The following is a 21,849-nucleotide window of genomic DNA, read 5'->3' as shown; positions in this document are numbered from 1 at the left end:
GTGAATTAAAGAACCAGAGACAAAAAATCACAACCAAATAGACAACAAAATGTCCCAGGTAAAGAAATCTGCCATGTACTCTCTGCCGGGCACAGAGCAGGCAGGAGCTGAATCAAGAGCCAGAGAAAACTACAAGCATTGGGGAAGACTTTGGTGAAGCAGGTGTTAGAAGGAACAAGGGTCCATGTTCACACTCTGGCATTGATAGGCCCAACTCCAAATGATTTACACAGGCTCTTGACCCTCCTGAGCCAGAGTCAACTTTCCCCCAAATACCTCCCTGCAGCCCAGAGTGCAGAACCACAGAGAGAGGAGTGTGCAGGATACAGGCAAGTGGCTGTTTTCTGCCTGGTGCTGCTGTACAGGCTGGGTTAACGTTATACTTCCCTGATTCAGGTTTTATAGACCAAACAGTAGCAGTTCCCTCCCTCAGTGGTATGTTGAAGGCTTTTCTCTGAAGGAGGGGTTAGTTCACTATTGTCTTTCTACCTGCTGGAAGTTTTCTCTTCTGAATCTCTCACCCTGCAACTGCATTTTGTTGCATTCTGAGCGCTTTCAGTGCTCAGAATGCAACTTAGCTCTTACTGCAAATGCAGGGCAGTTCTGCGGTGTCTCACATGAGCTTCCTCTGACAGGGGCTCTAGACCTCCCAGCAGCACCTTGGTGCAATGTGAGCCCTGGATTTAGGACAAGCTCTGGATCTGGCAGGAACACATCAGACTGAACCACCAGGGCTGACTGCAAAGCTGGCACCACAGAGAATTGCACCCGAAGCTGTTCAGGTAAATGGTGTCTCTGAATTGGCACCAGCCAGCTTCCCTGGTGCTGGGGTTTGATCTGTTAGACCCAGAGCAGCCTGGTTTGCACTTATATCACCATGCTTAAAGAACAGTCACTTACTCTCACTCAGAAATGTTTACTTGCAAGGACCAGATGGCCCAGGGAATTGGGCTAAACAAAGCATTTTACTTCTAGGTCATGCATTCTAATCCAGTCCAGGTTGGAGATAAATGAACATACTCACCTGTTAGCCACTTTTGGCTTCATTTTTGTTTTTCAGGCTAATTTCCAAGGGAAGATGCCTCACCACAAAATGTCCCTCCCTGCCCTGTCACAGTTGGCCCTGATTTGGCTGTCTCTGTGGAGAAGCCAAGGATCAAATGCTCCATGGCCCCAGACTGTTTTCTTTTGCAGCCTGCAGGTAAGGGGAAGTTGTCCTATTTCTGGCTGTGTCACGCCTGCTCTGCGGATGGGCAGGAGCTCAGTTTGTAAATCTGCTGCCCCAACCCCCTCCACCAACATGAAATTAATTTTTTTAAAAATGGGAAAATGCTTAATTGCAGTTGACATATAGGCACGCTCGGCTATGAACTTTACATGCAATCACAGATAACAGCATCAAAATTAATGCCTGCTTCCCACTTGTCCTTCTATAAGCAATAAACGTTTGGCAAGTCAGTAAATAACAAAATTCTCATGTGGCCATCTACAGGTCACCAGGATACTTAAGAAATTTGTGTTAATTATACCATGTTTGCCATCAAAGAGGGGATATTAACCCTTTCAAGTTGCTGCAGGAAAGCAGTGGAGTCATTTGAAAGTAAGTAAATAAAATCTTGTCACTAAAAGTGCAACCTTTGCAAAATAATAATAAAAAAAGGGATGTTTGAAGCAAAAACCTCAGTAGACATCGTGGAAAATACAGTACCTTTTCAGCTTCCCTTTTATTTATTTTGTATTTTGACATCAAACACTCCCTGTAACCTAATCTTCTTGGCTTTTGATGTGGCCGTGGAGACATGACAATTAAGCACCGCTTAAAACAATAATCCCAACAACAGGAACCAAAAGCAAGTAATGTCAGGGTTCCCCCCTCACAAAAATCCCGTCCCCCAGTGTTTGGTGGTAGTGAAAGGACTATAAATCCCAATTTGTTGCCTTGATATCTGCCCGGTGCTTACACTTTACGTTGAACTTTACACACTTGCTCCATTTCCATTCCCTGCTGTTTGTTTTTCTTCTGCTATGTGAAATGTCTGGAGACAAACACAATACACACATTGCAGAGAGATGGTTTGATCTTTCACAGATTAGTGCCACCTGACAAACATGGGATTATTTATTATCTGTGTTGCAGGAACTGCTGAAGCCCCCGCTCAGAGAAGCAAGCTCCTCCGGGCGCTGGGGGAGGCACCACCCCTCCTGACAGCCTGATGGATTATGGCCCCAGTTCTGTCAGTGGATCCAACCAAACCAGCAAAGAGGCAGAGAGGCAGCCCCCAGGTAAGCCACCATCACAACCTGCACGGGATGTGTACTGTCCAACCAAAGCAAACAGCTTGATTATTCCAAATATTAAAGAGGTGTTGCTAGTTCTCATTTCTCAGCTATTCAAAGATGGAGGGAGAGAGGCTGAGTTTATTTAAACCTGTCTGAAAAAGAACATGTTTCTTTTTAAATGAAGCTTGCACAGTACGCTATAAACTGCCTTTTTTTTCTTTTTTTTTTTTTTTAATGGGTGTTTGCACTAAGCCTTGCTGAGCAAGTTAGAGAGATGATTAACTCGTCTGAAATGATGCAGGAAGGCCTTGTCCCAGTTGTGTGTTCTTCCTTCAGCACATGGAGAGCTGCTGCAGCTCCGTGATATTCACAAGCAGGGCTTGCAACCAGGGCTGGGCAGGAGGCTGCAGGGGGAAAGACAAGCACTGCTAGAAAGGGCTGGAATTCACACACACACACATACACACACACAAAGAAAAAGGAACCCAGGTCATTTTTCTCCTTAATGAATAAAGAGTTATCCCCAAGCTGGTTTCCACAGGGGGTCAAAGGAGGAGACCCAGAATTCACTAGAAGTTGTCTTGAAAATATTGTTGCAGCAGCAATGCCCACCCCTACACATGGCAGGGTGATTTTACAAGACTTTGCTTCACTTTGTAGGGCCCCAAGGGGTTCCTTGTGTGGGTCAGACTCGACTGTGTGATGAAAGCAGCTGCAAAGTTTTGGTGTCATGGAAGATCTGTTTGGTAAGCACTTTTCTCCATCTTCACATGCCAGTCCATGTGCACACCTCCCTGCACTCAGGCCTGCAGTCCTGTTCCCAGGGCAGCACTGAGTAGCTCCAGGCTAGCATCATCCCCCCTTGCTCCCTTCACGCCACCGATAATGACAAATGGCAAGAAACAGGTTTCCAGGTGTAGAATATTCCTTTTGAGAACTTTCCCTGGTCTAATACAGGTCCTGCCTTGAAATCCATGTGGCAGCCGGCCTCTTTTCTATGTTTAAAGTGCTTTTAAAATGTGTTTTTAATGTAAAAGTATTTCTCCAAACACTTTACTAAAACACAAAAAAAAAAATTCAAGAGAAACCACAGTTCATTATCTCCAACGTGGCTGCTCCCTCAAAATTTAAACTAGCTTAGAAACTTAGGCACACTTAACTGCTTGACCTCGTCTCTCCAAAACAACGCTGGAGAATGAGCTTTTGTACCTGTGCTTCCAACACTAAATCATTCTTTAACTACCCTTTTTTGTCCTGCCCTGTTAGGGTTTCAAAATATCATAGCCTGCTCTGCATAAAGTATAAGCTAATAATTCTACCAGCAACAATGACGATAATATTTCCTCTCTCCCTACTAAAAGCAGTTTTTATGACATGAAGCAGGGCACAGGTAGTTTCACAAAAAAGGTATTTATTATTCTTAGCAATATTCACCTTGAAGGAATATGAGGAAAGCATACACTTTTTACAGACAATATATAAACATGTTGTACATAATTAACAATAATTTAGTTCACTAATCCAAAAATAAGCAAAATAAAAATTAAAATAAAAACAGAAAATACTGAAGAATTTTTTATGCTGATACAAGTACAAAATAATTTAAATCTCAACTGCTGTTGTCTATGCTGCAGTGACTGACAATATATTGCACTTTGTCAACTGTATCAGTAATCCCTGTCTTTCACCCACACCCCTTCCCCTCTGCCCAGATCCTACAGAAATTTGAGTTGGGTACAAATAATGTACAACTGTACCATTGTAAAAGGTAAAAAGTAAAAAGGACCTAATTTTTTACCTCAGTAGATTAAAAAAATCTTATGATTTCTCCCAACCAATTTAGTTTCCCATTTATTTCCACTTCTTTACAAAGTGCACCTATATGCCTACACAGACCAAAAAAAAAGAGGAAAGCAGGATTTTCATGGCTGCTTGGTTCTTAATTATAAAATACTACATTTTAGTAGGCTTAAAAATTACAGGCTTAAAAAAATTTACATACATCCTTTTTTTGTTTCATTCTGGTTTTTTCTTTAAAGATACAATTTGGCTTGATCCAAAAAAAAAAAAAAAAAGAAAAAAAAAAGAAAAAGAAAAACCCAACAACAAAATAGTTAAAATTTAAAAAAATAAAATAAAAAGCTTTTCACAGAGTTAAGCTTACGTGGTTTACATTATCAAACCCCTCTGTTCATTGGGGCTTTTTCATCAGAAGTATACCTAAATATGTACACCGTATGTTATACTGGAGCTTGTGTTCACGAGAGGCATCAGATCATAACAATCAATAGAATACACTTCACATTGGCAATAGCTTTGTTTTCGGTCATTTACGTACAATAAGGTTTCATAATGGGAGATTTAAATTTTTTTTTTGTTCTTTTTTTGTTTTCCTATAAAATCCGCTACGGAAAACAGACGTTCCCCTTAGAACGATGCCTTCCCTCAGCTGTCTCTGTGTCTGGGATTTGATGGATGTGTGAAGCTCAAACTGATTGTCTCTCTTTTTCCCCTCTCCAGTGATCTCAGCCTCATTTCTGCCCTTCCTCCCGGTGGACTCCACCGGGGTGGGTGCCTGAGACAGCAGGCGCTGGCTGCATGTGGATGTGGTGGCCACACTGCCCAAAGTTTACCCAAGCAGCTAATCTGCATTTTTAAGCGACAGCTGCCAACACAACAGAACAAAATGCTTCAACCTCCAAAGTCTGCGAGCAGGATGGTTTTTGTGCCCCATTATCGTTTTGGCTGTGCTAGAACTTCTACAGGCATTTACCAAAATTGTGTTGCAGTTATCACCCTTGCTAGTGCCGGATTGCCTTCCCCAGAGTTTTCTGCAAACAGTTTGTCTGACCTAGGTTATCTGGTTTGAGGAACAATAGGGTAGTTGGGAGAAGGGCTCTTTTTTTAAATTAATCTTTCATGTTAGGGAGAAGAATGAAGGAATTGTGTCAAAATAATCTCCATCTTGGGTATATTAAAATCCCGTATTACAGCTACATTTTTGCTTTGTTCCTCGCCCTCGCAATCTTTTCCCCCTTCCTGGTAACTTTGGTATGGAAGATAGATGGAGCTAATCCAAGAGGGCTGTTGAGTACATTTCCCCTCTCCTTGTTTTGAAGGCAGCTGTTCTTACAGGGTAGCCATTGCAAATGACAGCACAAAAACATGCAATCAGAGGGGGGTTGAGGCTTTTTGTGGAAAACAAAATAAATATGACTTTGTGTCTGATTTTAAAACTTATGGTTTAATAAAGATGCCCTTTTCTTTATCTTGGTGTGTTTTGGTTTGTTTTTTTTTTTTTCTTTTCTTTTTTTTTTGGCTTTTTTTTCTTCTTTTTTTTCCCTATCCCAAACAAAGTCCGCAATAGAAATCCAGCATGTCTGGCTTCCAGTGAGCCAATTCCATCCTGGGAGACTGCTTATATCTCTTTACAATATTCACAGTAATAACAAAGAGAGAAAGGAAAACCAGTTCCAAGCCTTCTCTTTCAGCTTCTGCCATCTTTTGCTTCCTGCTGGACCATTAAGTATCGAACAGGCGAGTTCTTTTTTCTTATACCTGAGGGGGCAAAGTGCATTACAGGCACCACTACACATTTCTGCAGAAGACCCATCATTTGCAAGGTTTTAGTCCAGCATTAAAAGTTAACCACATGGGAGCAAAGGTCTCCTTTTGCCATCCCTACATTCTCCTCTTGGCAGAACATTGTCTTACTTGAAGTCATCTTAGGCAAAGTCCCATGTTCCTAATATCTGGATGGGTCTCTTGGTCATCAGGTTTTATCCCATGGCTGTAACCATGCTGGATGGATGTGGGTGTCCAAATGAGATGCTGGAAGATGGGTGGATGGGGGTAGGTGTTGGTAGGATGTGTCCAGAGTGGCTGAAAGGGGGCAAATGCCCCATGGGTGCCATGTGACTGGCAAGGGCAGCAGCGCTGAAGGGAGACGACTTCTCCTGCATGCACTTGGACAGTTCCTCAAAACACTCAGAGCCTTTCTTGCTTTTCTTTGATTTGTTGGACATTTTCCTATTCCTGGTCTGAATTCCTTCCTTTTTCATGGTCAGAGGCCTGTTCACCTGCAAGAAATGAGAAAATCAGGCTCATGCAGACAAAATGACTTTATTGTGCAAAAATGAAAATATTTGGACAGCCCCCATGTGTTTTTCCTGGATGGAGACCTTTTTCTGGCCAAAAAAAATGGTGTTTCTCTCTGCAGAATTTGTTTATATTGATTTGTTTAATAAAACCACACACACAAAAAAACCCTAGACATGAAAAACAAATTGAACTGAATTTGGCAGCTGATGACTCTCTTTCCTGTAGGCTTACCATCAGTCCTCATTAATTTCCTAATAGAAGATCAAACTAGGAGGCACACGCTGACCCAAATTCAGTCCTGAGACATGAGCAATCTTGTACCAGTAACCTCTACTACCTACAGTGTAAATAACGCTCCAACGTATCAATATTCCTGCTTAGGATTAATTTCTTTTCAAAAAATTAAATAATACAACAAAGCCTTAGATACAACTATTTTTTTACAAGTCAAAATGAAGATAACCCATCAGGATTAATTTTTGCACAGAGCCCATTCCAAATGGCCTCTGTTTCTGGAGGGAAACAGCAACACAAAACCCACTTAGTTAAAACCAAGTGTGGCAGCTCTGTTTTGCCTGGTTTGCCCAAGCCAGAAGCCAAGCTAATACATTGTAATGTCACTGAACTTAGCATCACTATGCTGACAAAGAACGGCTGTCACTTCCCAGGGGAACCTTAGAGACGGGGAAGGAATAAAACAACAACCAAACCCCTGAAACCAATAAAAGCCTAGTGTACACCATGCAGTTAAGACATCAATCCACACTAGGCAAGCAGCGACACATGAGATGAGTAAATACTCACATTGTGCAATTTATAGTAGAGTCCACAGGCATTACAAACTGGGTCCCCGTTTGCATTACGTCGCCATAAGGTCGTGGTGGTTGTCTGACAGTTGGCACAACAAGTCCCTGCTCTCCTGGCCGCTGACTAACCAAAAGAAAAAGAAAATTAAAATGTATCACCAGGTGGAGGGAGATCATGAGAAAGGTCAAACTGGACTCAATATTTAGTTTGAGGCGAATTTGTTACTAAGATTTTACACAGTATCAGGGCGGGAGGAAAGCTGCTGTAAGTTTTAAGTTTTATGGACGTTATGTTTTTGTTTAAATTTAAATATTATCCTATGCAAACTTTCAAGCCCCATGGCGCTCTGTGTGCAAAGGAAGTAAGGAGAGAAACAATGAATCTCTGATTCCACAAACAAAAATTTTAGAGGGGGAAAAATTAATCTTGACTTTACCAAATTTTCCTTTTCCAGAATTCTAAAATGCATCCGTCATGAAAATGCATTTGCCTTTTTCTTTTTCTTCAATGACGAATTTAGTCTTTGCCAATGTTGGGACTGGGTTTGAAAACAGGGAATCTTTAAGAATGTGATTTTTACCCCTACTCTGGCCCTTGAAAGGTGGACACAAAAGAAAATGAACCACATTACTTAGCTGGGTGCAGTGTATATCAGACCCATCACTGACAATTCAGTTTGCATTTACAAGTGAAAGGGAGAAAACAAAACCGGCTCCAACTTTCTTTAAATATTTAGCAAACCAAATTTCATGCCTTGCAGCAATGATTCCGCTGACCCCCGTCTGCCGCCTCTGTCCCTACTTAGCTCCTTGGCTGACAAGCCCTCAAACAACTGTCTTAAAATTAAAACAAAACCGCCAAAAAATCCACCACCCCTTCATAAAACTATTGTTCTGCTGAAACCAAGGTGAGGGGAAAGGAAAAAGCCCAAACATGTACCCACCTCCCAAAACAAGAACAGGAAAATAGAGCTGCAGGCGCCCGTGATTCCTTGTCTAGCAGACCCCACGATAAAGCGTCCTTTGTGCAAGGACAGTGACGTATAAAGTGTTATGGACAGACCGACTGCACCCCATATTTTGGGAAATTATAATTATTTTGTATTAGAAACCTTCAGCCCTGCTTCTAAAAGTGGTCAAAACAACAAGTCCATTTTGTGCTACTGAATTAACGCTGAGGACTCGGTATTTTCTTAAATTGGAGTTTACTTCCTAAAGCGTATCAATTGCGGTCCTTTCCCCGGGGCCTTGCTCCCTGGATATTTCTGCAATTAGCCATGGAGAGCCATGGGGTGAAGCCCAGCAAAGCTCACAGGAATGCACAGGGCATCTCGGTGAGCAGAGCCGGTCCCAGGGCAGCGGGATTCCCAGGGAACCCGGTGTGCTGCCCTGCCCGCCAGCCCCGGTGGGGAGCGGGCGCCGCTGGAAGCACAGCTCGGCCGCTCACCCAAGGGGAGCACAGGGCTCTGTTCTCACTTGCTCCTGATTGATGCCACGGCCCCCTGTAACTTTCCCAAAGCTGATGGACGGTTCAGCAGCTTTAGGCAAGAATCAGGCCCTAGGAGACTCATATATTTCGGTGCCTTACTCGCCTGTAAGAACAGGCCACAGGCAGAAAGAGGGGGTACCCCCTACTGCAAATGCACTCATGCAACCCAAACACAATTAATGCCAGACGTCCCAATGCTGACATTATTAATACGATCACTTTGTTATTGCAGGGCAGATGAACAAATTCCCAAAGATGGCCACCTCCTCTCCCCCGCAAACAAGCAAACTACAGTGGAAAAAGGGGCAATAAACAAAGCTGTAAATCAATTAAAACTAAACATTTAAACAGCCAAACACTAAAAGAAAACCTCTCTAGTGCCCCCCAAACCCTGCACAGTGAGCTAAGTATAACAGTCTCCCAACACATTGGAAGGTGGAGACCTATGTTTGCATATTTGAGATGGCTTACTGATACTCAACTATGCTGCTTAACTCTATGGCCTGTCCCATTCAGTCTGGAAAGCACTTGAGCTCGAGAGACTATAATGTTACACTGTTGTCTTAACATTTTTCTATATGTCAGTCACTTTAGAAGGCAAGTCATTAAGAAGCTTACATAGCTGAAATTCTGACTCAGGACAGAAATCTTCTATATCCCATCCCAGTGTTAGAACAGTAATGCCAATTTTCTGCTCTCTAAACCTCACTGATATTTCCCCACGAATAGCTAGGAGACTTAGGCACCATAAATCACAAAGCTCCAAAAAATATATTTATTATTCTTAGCATTTTACGCATTATTTGTGGAGTAGAGTGTATTAGAAATTTCAAAACAGCAAGCATGACTGGCAAGGCTTGCCTATAGAAACTCTCTAAAGCTTTTAGAGTCAGGAAACAGATACACAAAGTTTCATTATCTTTAACGTACAGATATCCGGATAGGAAACTACTACCAGGAGCTTAGAAAGGACTTTTTTTTTTTTTTTTTAATCAGTCAAATGAAAATACAAAGTATAGGTGACTCCATGGAAAAATAATAGGATTTTTTTTAACAGTAGGGGATTGTCTGGGGAGGGAACCAATATTAATATTGCCAGAGAATATAAGAGTGAAAATTACTTCATGGCTTTTATACAAATAATTTTTGAGTGGGGAGCAGTAGCTTTGACTCATCTGATTTGTTTTGCTTTTCTGGAGCTGGAACTTTTTTTTAGTACATGGTGGAGGACATTCGTGCTCATAACCCTTTCGCTCCCAGTGTGCGCCCAAACCGTCCCAAGAGGCCAAGTAAAAGAGGAATTAAATTAAAAGCTGTCATCTGAGGACACACGGGGAGAAGGACACACGATATCCCGCGTGCATTGTGAGCAGCAGGGAGCCTTGGGACAGGGCGGGCGCGGTGGTCCTGCCCGATGGGGGCGGAGGGGGAGATGTGCCCCGAGGCACGGCAGTGACCTCGCCGTGACTGACCCCCGGTACAGTACAGCTCGGCTCCACGCAGGGGCTGAGCAGAGATGAGGCACGACTGACTCGTGCCTGTGTGTGGTCCCGTTGCCGTATTTATCCCCAAACCCAGGAGAAATAAAGACACCTACCAGCCTTCGCTTGGGTTTAATGAGAGGCCGGTTTTGACCGTTCATTTTGTGGTAGAGCCCGCAGGCGTTACACAGGTAATGCCCGGTGCCGTCTCTTCTCCAGAGAGGGGTAGCAGTGGCTCCACAGTTCACACACTCTCTGCCTTCTAAATGGAAACATGAAGAAAACAGATTTCTTTCTTTAAAAACAAATTCACAAAATCTTTTTGCATTGTCCTTTAGGCATTTTTCAGAAGTCAAAACAGTGTGTTAGTACTGTTAATTAAGCACAACCAGACAGCAGTGACATCTACAGTACAGGCAGCAAGGAGCTCAGTGTTTCAAGAACTCCCAGGCTCCAGTGAGTATTTTATGTCATGATCAGGAATAGGCAGTGCTCTCTGCGAAGTGAGAAAGAGTGACACTCTTATTGTGTCAGATGGAAGTTATCATTTCAGCAAGAACTCCCTCAGTCTTCACTGGGCACCGCTCCCCTCCCGGATCTATCGCACTCCGGTGGTGAAACCCCGTGTTCCCCTGCCACAGAAACACACGTGCACACCAACACACACACCTGCAAACACACAACACCTTAGAGACAGAGGAAGAGGTTTTCTAGAAATAAATCTAAGCAAAAAGACCTCCAATTCTGCACTTTCTTTTCAGTTGCAAATGCTACAGGATGAGAAAGTAGAGCCGAGCAGATTGGGAATGGATACAAAATACCCGAGTCTCAGTTATGATTTTTGTTCTAAAGGCATAAAAAAGCTGTTAATGCTGTTCTTGGAGAAAGTTCAGTTTCACTGGACATTACTGTATAAAACAGGCTTGAGTGCTTTTCTGTTTCTGTGATTTTTCAACAATCTAGTTTTGGATTTGGTAGAGAGCAGTTAACCATCATTATTAGCTTTAGTACAATGTGGTAAACATAGCATTGTAGAATGGCTGCACTAAATAAAACACAACATGTAACTCCAAGATATCTGTTTCTGCATCAGAGAGCTTCCTGCTAAAAGTTCATTTGCCTTGGATGGTTTGAGGGCAGGTCTGCTTAATATAGAAATCTCTCTTAATACCGTTTATGCAAATCCTACAGTATTTAACTGGAAAGGAAATTCTTTTTGCTAATAACTGAAGCAGGCCATGTTGAGTTCAGCGGGGCTCGTGTCTGCCTTAATCTAGGGAGTGGATAGCTTTTAAACAACACAGTCTAGAGTGAGAAATGAGGGGAGCTCTGCGGCACTGCATTTGTAGCTCTTGTCCCTCCTAGGGCAGGAAGCTGCAGGAGTCGTCCTGTCGTGAGTCTTAGTTTTCCTACAAAAACACTGAGTGGTCACGAACTTTCCCCAGTTCCTTACACTGGGAGCTCCCTTACAGAGGAGGGAAAAAAAAAAAGCAACTGTAAAACAAAAGAAAAAAGGTCCTTGTTTTCCCCATCTAAAAGCAGCTATGGGACAAAAATTTTTAAAAAGCTACTCAGGATCCTTCTTGTCTTTAGAGACCTGGATCTCGAGCCAGATTCCAGACTCGGGAGATTTGGGCTACCCATTGCCTGCAGCTTCTCTTCTATGCACTAAAAATGCATACACATAGTAGCAACTGCCTGGAAATAACGGCAGAAAAAGAATGTATTTTTCCCTTCCGAGGAATCATTTGAAACAGTACTGATGAGCTTGTAAAATAGCTGGTATTTTTGTTGCAAAACTCATAAGAGATCACATTTCTAAATTATTGTCTACTTAAATAAAAACATGTAGTGTATTCACAAGCAAATATGTTCATCGTAATACATATGCAATTGTCTATAGGGCTATTTATTTTTAAAGGACTGCCTAAAATCAGCCCAAATATATTGCAGTTAATTTCCTTCCATTGGTAAGAATACCAAACCAAGAAGGTCAGTAGAATTACATAGATGGTCATAATTTGTCTCCAACTGTATAACTACTGTGATTTCAAAGTGGGGTCAAAACTTTGCTCATCGCCTAATTTACAGATTTAGGACCGCACTTTTAGAAGAAATGCAAGGAAGGGTGAGCATGGGAAAGGTCTGCAGGCAGTTGTTTGGAAGCAGAGATATGTCTGATTCAGGGTAAAAGAAAAAAAGCGAGGGGGGAGTATTTTCTAGTTAAAGTTAGGCTGGAGTAAGTTAGCAGTGACTGGACACCTTAGTCTTTTGCACTGGTATGTAAACTATATTTGAACTTTTGCTCTTGTAAAACGCGAAGGGAAAAAGGCCCTTTGCAATCTGAACGGGACGGGCCAGGGAAGTTTCGCTTTCATCTTGTACAGGAGCTTTGGGTGGTGTTAATGGAGAGACGTGGAAATTACGGAGGGAGAAATATCTATCGCTGGAAAGCCCCCATGTGTCATCCATGGGGGCTTGCCTGACTTGAGGGAGCAGGGTCGAGCCTGAGCCCCTCGGGAGCCTGAGGCCTGCTTTTCTCCGATGAAAAGGGTTCGGGTTTCTTTCTCCATATAAATCCCTCTTTGTACAAGGCGTTCTGCCGGCTCAGCCTGCCCTGGTCCCGTGCCCCGCGGCCCGTTCGAGCGCCCTGTGGCCAGCGCCTGTGTGCATCGGCACCCACAGGAGCCCAGAGCAAGCTCCATCTCCTACTTTTAAAAACCCAGAAAAGCAGAACTAAGCAGTCACCTGTCCCTCTGTCCCGAAGCGGGCCAACACAAGCACCCAGCCTGGCAGCAGCCCGCACGCTCGCCCCAGAAGCCGGCGCAGCCCCCGCTCGAAGCCCCGGGGGCGCGGCCCTTCCAGGCGGGACACGGCGGGAAGGCCCCGGCGTGCGACACTTACCCGAACAGGACCTGGCCTTGCTCCGCGGCTTGGGGGTGAAGCTGGACGCGGGGCCCCCCAGAAAGCTGCCCGGGTGGAAGAGGCTGCTGCTGTAGTCGTGGGCTGCCGGCACGTAGGAGGGGTAGGTGGGGATGGGGTGGTGGGTAGAGGGCTGGGCCCCCATGCTGGTGAGGCTGCTTCTGAGCGGGCTGGCGCTCTCCATCTTCATCCCCTCCGACAGCGACACTTGGTACTTGATGCTGTCTTTGTCCTCCTGCCGAGCCCCGGCGGAGGAAGAAGGGGAGGCGGCGCTGGTGGAGTTGGGGTCTGGGGACACTTCCTTGGGAGGGGTCGGGGGGAAGCCGAAGAGGTGGGAGCCGGAGTGCGAGGCCGGGGTGAGCGAAGACACGGAGGCGGTGCTGGAGGTGCTGCTGCTGCCCGGGTACACCGAGATGGCCCCAGGCGCTCCGGCCGCCGAGGGGTGAAGGGGTGTCTTAGTGAAGGGGCTGACGGTCCAGGGGTTGTGGTGATGGGCAGACAGTGCCGCCTTGCTGCTGTCCAGCCAAGGGATCCCGGGGCTGTGGATAAGATGAGGCCGGCACATTTGACTCCCGGTCAGGCGGGCTGTAGAAACACAAGAGCGTTTGGGGTCAGCGTGGGGCGGCTCAGCCCGGAGCGGCTGGGGAAGACCCCAGCTCCCCGTGCTTGGGCAGCTCCTCGGTCTGCGGGCCGCCGGAGGACAGGCGGCCACGGGAGAGACTTCACAACCCAGGGAAGAGCAGCCAGGCTGGTCCAGCAGCCCTTTCCCCCTGTCCCGTCTGAGGGACGTACCAGCCAGCACGGCCAGAAGGAGCAAGGGGAGCAGGAGAGGCACTCGGTCAATCCCTTTCCTCCCACCCCATTCCTAAGAAAATACAGCAAATCCTTTTCTGCTCTGTCTTTCTAAGCTTCCGTAATGCTCTCTCTTCGGCTCCTAAGAACACCCCCAAATAAAATCCATCGCCGGTTTGAATCGGTTTGTATTTTGCATCCGGGAAGTAGCCGTGTCTGAGAAGTTTTAGCCCGTGCGCACACGGTTTCCCCTTCCTCTCTCACCTCCCCCCTTTCTTTCCCTCCCCTCCGCTAGCCCTTGGTTATCCCTAGGGTTAAAATCCACCCGTGCCTCCCTGTCTATCCTGTTTTCGATCTCCTTTTCCCCGGCTCCTGTACACCGAAGCGGCCCCGAGTGAAACTTCTCACCCCGGCGCAGGACACCCGCGGCTCGTACGGAGGGGCCCGGAGCGCTGCCGAGACGGCGGGGAAGGGGCCGGGGTGCTGATTTACCGTGTGCCTGGCTGTACGAGACCCTGGCCCGGGCATGGGCGGAATTGGCGTAGTAAGGGTTGCCCTGGGAGTCCAGGTGGTTGAAGAAGACGTCGACTTCATCCGGAGGTAGGAGCTGCGCTGGTTCCATGTAGTTGTGAGCCAGCCCGGGGTGGTGGCTATCGGGGTGCTGCCCGTTGAGCACCGCGTGGTGGGCCATCCAGCGAGGCTGATCCGTGGCCACCTCCATGGCCTTGGGCCTCCCCTTTCACCCACCCCCAGGCCAGGAGCGAGCGGCGCTCGGTGGGGGCGGGGAGCGCTGCTCGGGGGGTCGCTTTTGACGCCGCCTGATGGGTTTTAAGAGATTGGGGTGGCTTTTCTTAGAAAGAAAACCGCTGGGTGATTGGAGCGCGCCCTCTGAGGCGTGGGAGAGGACCCCTGAAGTCAGCGTGTCCCTCCGTCAACAGGCGGGTAGCGGAGGCAGGTCCGGGGAAGCGCCAGGGCAGCACCTGTAGGGAGAGACAGGAGGGTTGAGCAGCTCGGCAGCCGTGGGTGCGCTGCTCGCCGGGCCGGCTCCCGGCCGGCTTCTTTTCCCAGAGGTACATGGAAGGGGAGGGGGAAGCAGAGCCCCTCCTCCCTTCCAAAAATATCCTGTCCCCAAAACTCCTTGCCTTGCTCTCTCCCTGCTCATTGCCCCACAAAATAAACAGAGATCCATTTCAAACTCTTAAGTAAAAACAAAAAGGAAAAAAGAAGGGGGGGGGAAAAAAAGGAAAAAAGAGAAAAAAGGAAATAGTTTCGTTCTCCCCCCCCCTCCTCGCTAGAAACGTCAATAGGAGTTTTTCCAGCTGGCTTCAAAAGCGGGGTAAAAAAGGAAGAACGGCAGAACTAATATAGCGTAGTTCTAGTAAGAACTCCAACTGACACAAAAGGAAAAGGAGGGGGAGAAACAGGGGTAGACAAGAAGAGTGGAGAGAAGGGTGTTTAGAGAAAGCAGCGAGTGCGCCCTGGCAGTGGCGCGGCGACCCCCCCGCGCCCCACACTTACCCGGCGCGGGAGGCTGGGTGGCGATGAATGCCGGCGTGGAGGATGCGAGTGCAGCAAAGAGGGGGAGAACGGAGGGGGAATTAAAAAAGCGAAGAGGGAGAGGAGGGGGGAAAGGCAGAGCGAGCGCGGGAAGAGCAGAGGAGGTTGGATGGAGAGTGTTACTCAGATGGCAAAGCCGCTGCTCTGGCCGACTCGGTCCCATCCCCGCGCATCCTATATGAGCGCTGGCGCCAGCTGGCCGCGGCGCCGCAGACGGGCCGGGGTGCGCAGGGCCGGCGGCCGGGCCAGCCAATCCCGCCGCCCCACACCGCCCCCAACCGCACCCCCGGCCCCAAACGGAGCCGGCCCGGGGGGGGGAGCGAGGCAGACCCCCCTCCTCCGCCCCTCTTCCCCCGCTCGCAGCATCTCGCCCGGCCGCGCCGTGGGGGCTTTCCCCGCCCGGGCGCTGCACGCCCCTGCGGGGCGGGGACGGCAAAACGGAGGGGGTCCCGCCGGGGAGTGCGGGGATGCGGAGCGGGGAGAGGGGGGGCGAGCGGAGATGGAGTGCGGGAAGGGCTCGGCGATGGGGCTGACTCCGCCGGGTGCTGCCCCGCCGCTGAGCCGTGACTTTCAGCGCCGCCGCCGGGATGCCCGCGGCTGGATATCAGCACCGGGGAGATAAATATGCTAAAATCCCTTAAATCAGGCACAGCAGCGCGCAGCCGGGAGCGGGACAAACCTCAGCCCGGTCACATTAGTTTGAAATAACTGTTTGGATCGGGAAAAAATAATTAAAGACAAATAATTGCGAGGCTCCGCGCCGACCCTGGAGCCCGACGGGACGAGCAGGGCCCGAGCAGCGGGGCCGCGCCGAGCCGGCTGCAGGGCAGGGATGGACCCTGCGCACTCCCCGGCCCGTAGTGCTCGGGCCGGACCCGGGATGGGGCTGGCTGGCAGCCCTGGGCCCGGGGAGCCGAGCCGGGCCGGGCACAAGGACGCTGGGACGGAATACAGCCTTCCCAGTGAGGCTGCGACATCGCTCATTCTTTCTTTTTTTTTTTTTAACCCAACCTCACAAATTTCCTTAAAATAATTAATAGCAAAAACCGAACATCACTGGTTTACTATTTGCAATTACTCGTGTGCTTTGGGGCGGGGAGCGGAGGTGCATCCCGAATCAACAGGCGTTTTCTGCGGAGTTTGTGGTGCAGTTCAGCGGCAGCAGCCGGGGCGCCGGTCTGGCTTCGCCACCCGCGAAGGTGCGGATAAACCGGTCCGCCTTTGGGGCGGAAAGTAATAATAATGGGAAAGGCACAAACAACTCCCCGGAGCGAGGCCGGGCGCTGCTGCGTGTCCCGTTTCCCAGGCGCTCCACTCCCGTTCCTCAGCCGCTGCTTTCGGGGAAAAAGGGAAACGCTGATCGCAACCCTCCAGCCTTCCTAGCTGGGCGCGGGCGAGGACACCGTCCCTGCCCGGGGCTCGGGACGGGGGGCAGCAGCCCCTCCGCTCCCGGGGCGGCGGCCGCGGCTCCAGCCCGACGGCGCGGCCGGGGCAGGGGGCGCGGGAGCGTCGGGGCCGTGCGGGCTTGCGCCAGGCCCCACCGGGGGGTGCGGACGGGGGCAACCCCGAGGATGCTGCTGCTGCCCCCGGGGCCGCTCCCGCGGCGGGCAGCGCTGGGGGTTGGGATCTGGAGCCGGCCTCCCCCGGCCCGACCGCCCCAGTCACTACGACGCCGGGGCTCTGACGTCACCCGTCACTGCCAAATTCGCCAGGAAACGAACTTAAAAAAAAATAATAACAATAATAATAATAATAATGGCAATAATAATATAGAGCTCCTTTTCCTCGCTGCGGAGCACGTCTGGTCGGAGCGTGGGGAGCTCCCTCTCTTACTATCCCCCTCCCCACCACTCGTTGTCCCCCTGTAACCTTCCCCACAGGGACCCTCAACGCAGCCTCCGGGGGGAACGCACAGCGCAGCCCGCGGGAGCGGGGGCCATACTGGGGGACCTATAGGTTGGGACAGGGGGAGGCGATTATGCTTCCCCCCCTCCCCCTCCGCATGCTCTCCTGTGACGCCTCCTCCACCCAAAGCCCGGGTGTCCCGCTCCTCCCGGCCCCCTGACCTCGGGGCTGTGCGGTGGCGCCGGGACCGCGGCGCCCCTCGGCCCCTCCTGCAGCTGCGGGGGGGTCGCAAGCGGTGGGGCCGGGCAGCTCCTCCGGCGGCTGCCGGGCGCGGAAGGGGCGGTGGAGCCGGGCTTCTCCCGGGACGGGCTGGTTGGCCCGGGCAGGCCGGGGACAGGGGCTGGGCCGGGCTTGGCGGGAGAGGGGCCGGGGTTCGGGAGGGCAAATGCGCCCCGCGCTGCGGAGAGTGCCCAGAAGCCTCAGTCCGGTGGTGACCGGGAGGAAAGGGAAACAAAGCAAAAATTAAAAGGAAAAATAAATAAATAAAAAAAAGGGAAAGTTAAAAGGCAGAGAGAAAACCAAGCGGGCTTTCCAAGAATCTGGCTTCTCCCTCCGAAGCGTTTTCTTTCTACATGCACCAAAATCACCCAAGTAGCACCCGAAAATGGATTTTTTTAATGGTTTGAAAGAATGATGACTATAAAATAAACGCGGGCCTTTGCAGGTAGATCCCTTCGGCGCCTCGTTGTGCCCAGCGCCGGAGGCGGCCGGGGCCGGGGTGCGCCGTGCCCGTGGAGCCCCGGCCGGCGGAGCAGGGCGGCGGTCAGCCGGGATCACCCGGGCCTCGCCGGCTCCCGCTCCTGCCCGCCGGCGAAATCCAGCTCCTGGCTACATGCTTATTAATTAATTTGGATGTTTTAATTACTGCCCTGCTGCCATCAGCACGAGGTCGCGATTTTGGGGTTTTTTTTTTGGGGGGGGGGGAATGGGGTGGGCTGTTTGTTTTAGGCAGGTGATAAAATCGCAGTTAACGAGCTGATAATTCGTTCGTGTTTGTTTTAAAAGACAAATTGTAAAGATTAATCAGGCGGCTTGATTTATGGCGAGGCAGACCCCGGCGCTGCCCGGCCAGGGCTCCCTGAAGCCCCCGTCTCGGGTTACCCGAGGCCCGGCAGGCGAAGGAAAACAAAAGGGGCGAGCGGGTGGCGGCGGCGGCTCCGGCCGCGCCGCCTCGGGACCGGCTTCCCCGGCGCCCGCGCCACCTCCGGCCCGGGGGTCCGGCTACCAGCTCCCCGCCGCCGGGTGCTCTCCTCCGGCGGCCGGCGCCTCTCCTCGCACCCACCTCTCGCCTTCTGCAACCCCTCCCATCAAAACCCTTTGTAAAATAAATGACCCCTCCAGCAGGGATGAAAGATTTCTGCTGAGAGCCCGGCTGAGCTGGGAGACTTCCTAACCGGCCGGCTCGCAGTATGTTGGTTTATTTTGTTCTATTTTGTAATTGTATCCGATTTTTTTTTTTTTTAAATTCTCGACGTGTCCGGTCCCCGCTGCCTGGTTCTGGCGAACCGGGTGCCGGCTCTGGTCTCGGCCGCTCAACGCCCCGGCGGCACGGCTGAGGTTTTTAATTGAATTAATGCACCCGCCGGGAGCAGCAGCGAACTGCGCTGGCTGCTGGAGGCGGGCGGCTTAGCTCCGCTCCGCAGCCCGCCGCTCACACGGCTGGTTAAGCAGCTCTTCCCTCAATTTTCTGCCAAAGCTTCCCCGGAGAGGGTCCGGCTGGGCCCCACTCCTCCACCTCGCGCCTGCCAACCCCCTTTTACCTTCTTTCCCCGCTTCTTCCCCGGGGGACTACAGGCTCCGTTTTATTACCTTTATTTTTATTATTATTATTGCTGTTGCAATTTATTTTTTTCTTTTAATAAGGGAGCTTTCCCAGATCTGGAAGCACAACTGGTTATTTTGATTTGATTGACAAGTGATGTCATATCATTAAGGGAGGGGGGAGACGACAGCATGTTTTAGCAACAGTTAGTAGCGCCATGTGATAGAGTTGACACCTATTCTTGGGCAGAGGAGAAGGCAGAAAACAAATAAGCCGGCGCCGCACACGGATCATTTATTTACATGTCCGGAGAGAGGATTCTTCCTCTTTTTTTCCCCTTTCATTCTGGGTATTTGGATCTGGGAAAAATTGTACCCGAGGAGAACCCGCAGACCCCAGGGCACGTTCCTGCAGACACCCCTTTCCTGGGGTGCCCCCGGCGACCCCCAGGCAGGGCCACAGTCCGTCCCGGTGAACGGAGACCGGGGGGCCGAGACCTCCCGGGCAGCACTGCCCGCTGCCTCCCCGAGGTGCAGCCCACAGACGCCAGCAGGGAGGGCAGGAAAACTCCGTGAAAAGAAAGAAGAGGGAGAGAAGTGCTCAGTGCTTAGCACCGCGCGGGGCCGCGGCGCTCCCGGTGCCGGCGGGCGATGCGAGAGCCCCGGGCGGGCTGGGGAAGGGGCTGCCCGCCGGCGGGGAGGGGGCTGGGAGGGTCTGCTGCGGGCGTCCCGCCCCTGCTCCCCCGCAGGTTGGGGAGAGCCGGCCCTGCCAGCAGGTAGGAGCCCCGGCCAGCCGATCCCTGCGAGCAGCCCCCACACCCGCATCGGGGATATTTCCTTGGATTTTTTTTTGTGGGGGAGAGAAAGTTCTTGCTTTCTGCCTTTAAAAAAAAAAAAAAAAAAATTATCGGTGTTTTCGGCCCTCCGGTCTTGTCTCCGCTTTGCTTTTCGTCTCCCCCGGCTCCCCCGTCCTGCGTTACTAGCTCGAAATAATGGCTCCTGATAGGGTTATAAAGTGACACAGTTACCTCGTAACCACAGACCCTTACTTAAACTGCATTAAGGAAAAACAAAAAGAAAAACAAAAAGAAAGAAAAAGGCGAAGGCGCGCTAGAGATACGACTAGGGAAATAAATCACGGAAAATTTAATTTTTTGCTTGTTTTGGTAAATACACTGTCTGTGGGGTTTGTACCCCACCGTGGGAACCCTCGGTCCCACTCACGCTCCCGACACGCTCCCGCACACGCCTTCACCTGCGCTTTGTCCGCAACTTGCCTGGTGGCCGCAGCCCCCCGGCTGGCTAGGCTGCAAAATAAAAGGGAGGAAAAGCCTCAAGGAGACCCCAGCCTGCCCACAAAACCGCCTTTTGTGTAAGTTCCTGAAGAGAAATGCGTGCGTGGGGAAGGGGGAGGTTGGACACGCGCATCTTTGTCCAGAAAAAGGTGTAATTTTCTTTTTCAGGAGCTGCCAGGAAAGATTTCGTTTGCAGGACCTCTCTTGAATTTTATGTATATATATTTTATTGTTTTTTTCTTTCGAGGTTATTTCAGAAGGACTTGTTGTAGGAGAGAGGAACAAGGCCGACCCCGCCGGTTTGATTTGCTTCTCCTCAGGCAAAACTTTGGTGGGGAGAGACCAAGCCGGCACGGTGAACGGGACTCGACTCACGCCCGGCAACGGCGGTGCCCCGCGGCAGCCGGACCCGAGCCGCGGGGCTGAGCCAGGCCGGAGCTGAGACTTCCGAGGAAAAAATATTTGCGTCTAATAAAGATGCTCCGTGCGCCGGGGAAGAACAATCCCCGCGACCGAAACTCGCACTCCCTTAGCGAAATCGCTTTTCTTATTGAAATCGCATCAAAACCAGGCAGGCTTCGCTCCTGGACGCTTCTCTTTTTTTATATTTTTTTTCTTGCCTTCCAGCCTGAGCACCCCAAAGCAAAAGGAGGATAAAGAGGGGAACTTTGCACATACATAAACAGAAGGAAAAAAAAAAAAGGCGAAGGGGTGAAAGAATCGGCGGAGAGGAGCGGCCGTGCCCCGATGTGCCTGGGTAATTTTAAATCATGCAAAGCCCCGTAAAGCTGCCGCACGGGACTGGGACGGGAAGACTCCCCGGCAGGCAGGTGCAGAGAGAGCGGGGCCGGGCCCTGCCGGCTTTCGGGGCAGAACAAACCCTCGCATCTTTTTTTTTCTTTTTTTTTTTTTTTTTTTAATGCCCAAATCTGCCAACAAAGGGAGAGAGGAGATAGGATGTAGCTGCGGGGAGGGGACGCAGGGCTCTCTGCACACCCCGTCTCCGGGAAATCTCTGCCTGGCCGCCCTGGGTGAAATGCAACTTTCCAAGATGAAGATTTAAATAATCACCCCAGTGACAATGGGAAAGAAAAAAAAAAACCATCAAAACAACCAACCACGGCCCGGCGGCCCCGCTCCCCGCGGGGTGCGATGCGGGGAGAGCCCCGCCGCCGGGCAGAGCCGGGGGAGCCCCGCGGTGCCCCCGGGCAGACGGGCGCTGCACCGGGCTCCGCCCGGCCGGCTGGGAGGCGGCAGCCCGAGAGGTCCGGCCGCACTGGGGACATTTTTTCGTTCTTTACAAACCCTGCCAGATTTGTCCCTGGGGAAAACTGCCCCGAGAGAAGCACTCCCGCAACGGGACCCGCGCCTCGGTGCCGGCAGGGCCGCCCCCGGGCCGCGCAAAGCCGCGCTGCGGCGGCCCCTTACCTTGCCTCTCGCCTATCCTCGTTTTTCTTTCA

General features: G+C 50.4%; 1 protein-coding gene across 1 annotated transcript; it reads right to left on the bottom strand.

Annotated features, from left to right (window-relative positions):
- Window positions 1-3,486: 3,486 nt before the first annotated feature.
- On the bottom strand, window positions 3,487-15,646 carry GATA2 (GATA binding protein 2). The gene is made up of 6 exons (XM_084214577.1): window positions 15,390-15,646; window positions 14,364-14,851; window positions 13,062-13,664; window positions 10,274-10,419; window positions 7,186-7,311; window positions 3,487-6,359 (listed from the first exon to the last, which is right to left on the bottom strand). Exons 2-6 carry the CDS (start codon window positions 14,590-14,592, stop codon window positions 6,060-6,062), a joined length of 1,404 nt encoding a protein of 467 aa, XP_084070703.1. The 5' UTR covers window positions 14,593-14,851; window positions 15,390-15,646; the 3' UTR covers window positions 3,487-6,059.
- Between the last annotated feature and the right edge of the window lie 6,203 nt (window positions 15,647-21,849).

The sequence above is a fragment of the Fringilla coelebs genome (assembly GCF_963513975.1).
Source record: "Fringilla coelebs genome assembly, chromosome: 13".
Lineage (NCBI taxonomy): Eukaryota > Metazoa > Chordata > Aves > Passeriformes > Fringillidae > Fringilla > Fringilla coelebs.
This window is presented reverse-complemented; position numbering and strand designations above follow the sequence as displayed.

Excerpts from the sequence above, each read along its gene's own strand:
- GATA2 (XM_084214577.1), bottom strand. The coding sequence starts at position 14,592 with ATGGAGGTGGCCACGGATCAGCCTCGCTGGATGGCCCACCACGCGGTG. Across the intron at positions 13,665-14,363 it reads CTCGTACAGCCAGGCACACG|CCCGCCTGACCGGGAGTCAA; the intron begins GTAAATCAGCAC and ends GTGTTTCTACAG. Across the intron at positions 7,312-10,273 it reads TTAAACCCAAGCGAAGGCTG|TCAGCGGCCAGGAGAGCAGG; the intron begins GTAGGTGTCTTT and ends TCTTTTGGTTAG.